Source organism: Chrysochloris asiatica, unplaced genomic scaffold (genome assembly GCF_000296735.1).
Source record: "Chrysochloris asiatica unplaced genomic scaffold, ChrAsi1.0 scaffold00110, whole genome shotgun sequence".
Lineage (NCBI taxonomy): Eukaryota > Metazoa > Chordata > Mammalia > Afrosoricida > Chrysochloridae > Chrysochloris > Chrysochloris asiatica.
Window position 1 is genome coordinate 9,774,483 of NW_006408628.1, and position 5,449 is coordinate 9,779,931.

Genomic DNA, 5,449 nt, shown 5'->3' on the forward strand with positions numbered 1-5,449 from the left:
CAATCCTGATGCCATGTTTTTCTTCATATAACCCAGCTTCTTGGATTATTTGCTCAGCATACAGGTTGAATAAGTATGGTGAAAGAATACAACTCTGTCGCACACCTTTCTTAATTTTAAACCATTCAGTGTTCCCATGTTCTGTTCGAACGACTTTTTCTTGGTCCATGTACAGATCCCCTCATGAGCACAATTAAGTGTTCTGGAATCCTCATACTTTGCAATGTTGTCCATAGCTAGTCATGATCCACACAATCGAAACCCTTTGCATAGTCAGTAAAGCACAGGTAAACATCTTTGTGATATTCTCTGCTTTCAGCCAATGTGGGAATATGTTAGAAAGGTGCATTCTTGGTCCAAGCTCAGGCCTACTGGATCAGAAAGTCTGGGAGTGGGACCCAGAAGCCCTGTGTTAACAAGTCCTCCAGGTGATTCTGATGCACACTATGGATGGAGAACCATGGCCAGAGAGTTGCAGACCTGGCTTAAGGTAAGCGTCCACAGTAAGAAAAGCACAAGGGTGTGGAGTCAGGCCTTCTAGGTTCAAACTCTTGCTCTAAAGTTTAATGGTCAATTAAGATGGGACTCAATGGTACAACTTCATTGGGTTCTCCTCTTCCCATGAGGATCAACAGTGGTCCGTAAACTTCTGTGTGCATAAAACTCACCTAGGATACCTTTTTAATGCTGTTTCCCAGCCCCCATTTCAGAAGATCTAATTCTAAGGTCAAAGTAAGGCTCAAGAACGGTTATTTAAAATAGGCTCCCAGGTGGTCCTGATGTGGGGGATTCAGGGACCAATTGGAGAGCCCTTGCTATGAAGCGGTTTGTCTGGCATGGTGGCTACTGTAATATCTATCATGAGAACACCTCAAAGGATGCTCTGAATCGCACTGCTGGAGTCACTGGTTTGAACATGGAGTCCAACTGTGGGCTTTGTCAGAGTTTTGAATTGGTTCAAAATGGTTCAGTCATGGCCGACAGAAGCAAGAATGTACACGTTGCAGAACAATCAAATCTCGGCAGACTGTGACTCGAGAAAGCTTCAGAAACTCTCTACAGAGTTGCTGTGATTCGGAACCGACGCAATGGCACTTAACAAGAACAATAAAAATAAGGAAACAGGTAGAAGTGATGATGCTTTGAATATGTGTCAGTCCATCTCTGAGTGGACAGCACTGTTTGTTTCCAGCTTGGGTCAAAATCTGCTAGAGATTTGGTTGCCCTGTACCACTCTGCTGCCCTTGTTTATGTCACCTATGGTTGAGCCGTTTTGAACCAGTTGGAAGCCCTGCTAGTTTATTAAGTGAGTTTGACCTGAGAACATAAAAGGGCTAGACCTATTGCTGTTGACTCAATCCTGACTCATAGCAGTCTACTCCATAGAGTTATTAATAGCTGGTTTGTCAGAAGTAGATAGCCAGGTCTTTCTTCTGAGGTATCTCTCGGTGGATTTGAACCACCAAGCTTTTGGTTAGCAGATATGGGAGTGGGAGTAAGTGTGAGCGGACCATACTTACATGGTGACTTGGTTGGGGGCTAGTTGTGTATGTTGTGCATGTTAGGTTTGGGGAACTGGTGTAATTATGTTTCCCACGGTGAAAACTTAAAGGGGGCGGGGTGGACAGTAGAACCTGATGTGGAACCCAGCGATGGAGGTCGTAAGGCACCCTCCTTGGCCTTGGGGGAACTGGACATGTGTGTTGGGGGCACAGGGGTCCTGAGGCTCCTTCTTGCCTGGCAGCTCTAACAATCCTCTTTGAGGGGCTTGGCGGTCATGGTGACTGGATGCCCCCAGGGTGCTGTTCCCCTTAACCACCACCAGGAGTCTCCATAAACACCCTGCAACTTTGCCAAGCCTCTTGAACCTCTGCTCTGCACTCCCTCCCTGACCAGTGAACCTTCTCAGCACTGTCCAACCAGAGGTGACCCTGGAGCAGGACTCTAGGCTCTAGCAGGGGCAGGGAGGGCACCCACCTCCAGGGACTAATCTGTGCCCTCAGAGTCAGCTGGGCGCCCAACTCCAAGCAGATGCTCACAAAGTCCCTTTCTAAAACCCTCACCCCCACCACATCAAGATAGACAGTGGACCCTCCTCCGCTGCTTGGCCCCACCCCTTTGTCTTCACTGGCAAAGCTGGAAACACAGGTCAGAGCTTGGGAATGTGGCCCTGGCGGGTGGAGGTGATAGGAGGAGGGAGAAGGACATATATGGGCCACCTCCCCTTCTCTCTTGCTCTAAGTCCATGCCCCTTCCCTAACCCAAATCTGAATAGTCTTTGGGGGGAGCAGCACCCTCTCCTGACTGTTGGCTCTGGTTGGGATTGATAGAAAGACAAATTGCCAACAGGTGTGCTTGTAAGAAGGTTGGGTGCAGGCTCAGTGCCTTGGGGTGGCTGCTGGCCAACAGTGACCAGGGCAGGAATAGAGAGGCCGAGATAGGAGCCTGGACCGTGACTATGTGGACCACCTTTACTGAAGGAGGTAACTCTGAAACGGAGGCTAAGGATCCTGAGAGATCTCTAACTACCCTCAGTCCTGGAGAACACAGGACTTCAAGTCTGCCATCAAGTTGATGCCAACTCACAATGACGCTATAGAACAGAGCAGGAAGTGCCCCATAGTCCTTCTGAGGCTGAAAGTCTTCACAGGAACAGACAGCCTGGCCTTCCTCCCATGCAGCAGCTGGCCGCCCAGCACTTAACCCATTGTGTCACCAGGGTTTTTTTTGGCATGGCTTAACTGTGGACAATTGAAGACTCAGCTCATTCCCAGGTCAGGGATATTGGTATTTGGTTAATGCAAGGGGTATCAGAGGAGACTTTTGTACTGTTACCTCCCTTGGGGGCATATGTTGAAATTAACCGACTGAGGCAAGCGTCTTCAGGGCCTCAATGTCACCCCCATCTTCTCCTGGGGACCATCAAGGGGTTTGCTCTTATCAGGGTCCAGAGCTGTAAGGAGAGAAAAGACAGACCCAGCATCTTGGGACTGAGGGTGGCTAAATACAGCCGACTGCCCCTGCCCCTCCCTGCTCCTCCCCTCCTGTGGTCTGAACAGCACTACCTTCCCGCCAGCTGCCTGCCACCCAGCAACTCCTCCTCCCCCTCCTCAGGCTCCTGCCCCTCCCCCAGGCCCCCATGGTGTGGAATCTCAGCAGGGTCAGCCTAGTAGCAGGACTAGGGCTGGGCAGGCAGGCTCCTGTCCCCGGGGAGCCAGGACGGGGTGGGCAGGCAACTGGAGGGCCTGGCGCCAGGGAAGAGCCTTCAGGACAGGCCAAGGCTGGGGTTCAGGAGCAGTGTCTCAGGGTGAGTTGGGGTACCACCCTGCCGGTGCTGGACCACAAGGACTTGAGGTGGGGGAACCAAGAAGAGGGACCTGGGGGCTGTGGCAGATTCATGTCTGTATTTGGCAGTTGGAGGGGAGCCAGCTCCATAAGCCTGGGCCCCAGGCCAGTTTTAGGGGAGGGCGTCGGGGCCCTGGGGATACCCCTCCTTCCAGGGCGGACACTGGTGCCCCCCTCCTTATGCCCAGGCTGAGCCGTCCTTCTCTGTGGATGGCTCAAGCTCTGCTGTCCCATCCCCTGAGAGTTTGGGGGTCTGTGGTCCAAGACTGGGGCCAACAGGTGCCCCTGGGGTATCTGGGCCAGGAAGCTGAGAAGGGAGAGGGGGCAGGGCAGGCTGGACAGTGCCACCTCATTGGTCTTGGCACTGCAGTCAGAATGAGGCTCATGTGAGGTGCGTGTGCCTCCGTACCAGGCCCAGCTCACCCAAGAAATGAGTGTCCTGGCTGTGCCACTGTGGGGTCCCAGAGACCTGAGCCACCTGCCTTGAGAGCTTGTAGTTGACAGTGGGTGGCTGCTCTGTTCCAGTGAAATTCCCTGTCTCCCACAGGCCAAGGAGTGGCCCCACCCAGAAGGGTTAATGCGGGGAGAATTGTTGAGGAAGCTCAGGAAGCAGGGTCACACAGCAAGTGAACGGGGAGCCCGTGAGGTGGACACTGAGCAGGCCTCTGTGACACCCCAATCAATCTAGCTTTCTCAGTCCTTTGGTCCCCCCACTCTGACATCTCTCTCTAAGCCACCATCTCTCCTGCAGGTGGGTCCTCATCCCCTCTCAGCAGCCCCATCACCTCTGACGAGGAGTACCTAAGCCCCCCTGAGGAGTTCCCGGAGCCTGGGGAGACCTGGCCCCCCACCCCTACCATGAAGCTCAGTCCCAGCCAGAACCACCGCTCCTCTGACACTGGCTCCAAGGCGCCCCCCACCTTCAAGGTCAGACCCCTGGGAACCCCCATACCTTTGTGTCCCCCGTAGTTCATGAGACTCAGGGACTTTGCCCTTTAACCCTTCTTTCCCCAAGCTTGCCCCAGCCAGACTGTGGGTATGAAAGAGTCTCAGATCTCCCAACCCCCATGGAGCCAGAGGCTGTTCCCTGCTGTCTCCCTGACACTTTGGGGTCATCCGCCTCAGGTCTCACTCATGGACCAGTCAGTGAGAGAAGGCCAGGATGTCACCATGAGTATCCGAGTACAGGGGGATCCCAAGCCCGTGGTATCCTGGTGAGTATGCTCCCCCCTAACAGCCCCCCACATTCCACCCCCAATCCTGGTTTTGGGTGGGAGTGACTGATGGGAGGATGTAGACCCTTGTGTACTTCTCTAAGGCCACCCTAAATGCATAGTGCCCTCTCCCCAGCTCAACCTGAGGTTCAAGGCCCATTTAGCATATTCCCTTCTGGGGAGGGGGTTTGGGTGCCAAGTGGCACATCTCTGTTCACTTGAGATGAATTACCAGGAATATAATCACTCCTCGAGCAGGTGCCCACCCCTGTACCCATCACTGGATGACAGAAGGATGACTTGAGGTCGCCCTGTGCCCAGTCTGGCATAATAACAATTTGGCTTTGAGCTGCCAGAAACCCAGCATTAAACCAGTGCCTCAGCTCTAGGGCCTGGGCCATCTTAGGGGCCGGAACATCCACTAATTAGCTCACTTATTTTTTATTGGTTTAGGTTCTATTTTTTACTTTTGGTTTATTGTCTTCTGGTCAATGTGATTTCCTTTCTTTTTTTTGTTAACCGTTGTAAGCTATTTCATAGAGTCCTGGTGTGGCCCTGTCGGATGAGCACTGGACTGCTCACCGCAAGGTTGGCAGATCAAACCCACCAGCCACTTCTTGAAGCCCCTATTCAGGGTCACTTTGAGTCAGAACAGACTCGACGGCATTTACACAACAACAAAGTTAATCCATATCCCTTTTGAAAGAGATATGTAATAAGTTATAAGTAAAGACAGGGAAATTTCTCAAAGTGAAGTGGGGTCCCCAGAGGAAGCGGTCCCGGTGATCTGGAGGCTCCTGGGGAGATGGCAGAGTCAGGTGACACTTTAGCCCTGTCATGCAGAGATGCTGGCAGTCAGGGTGGGAGACACTTGAGGAGGGGTGCGGGGG

The 5,449-nt window shown here is 52.7% G+C and overlaps 1 protein-coding gene across 1 annotated transcript in view; it reads left to right on the forward strand.

Annotated features, from left to right (window-relative positions):
• The window catches only part of SPEG (SPEG complex locus), a 62,473-nt gene that overhangs the window by 26,921 nt on the left and 30,103 nt on the right, over window positions 1-5,449 (forward strand). Inside the window, exons 7-8 of the mRNA XM_006867842.1 lie at window positions 4,097-4,272; window positions 4,471-4,559. Coding sequence (XP_006867904.1) covers window positions 4,097-4,272; window positions 4,471-4,559 — 265 coding nt within the window. The remainder of the gene's footprint in view (window positions 1-4,096; window positions 4,273-4,470; window positions 4,560-5,449) is intronic.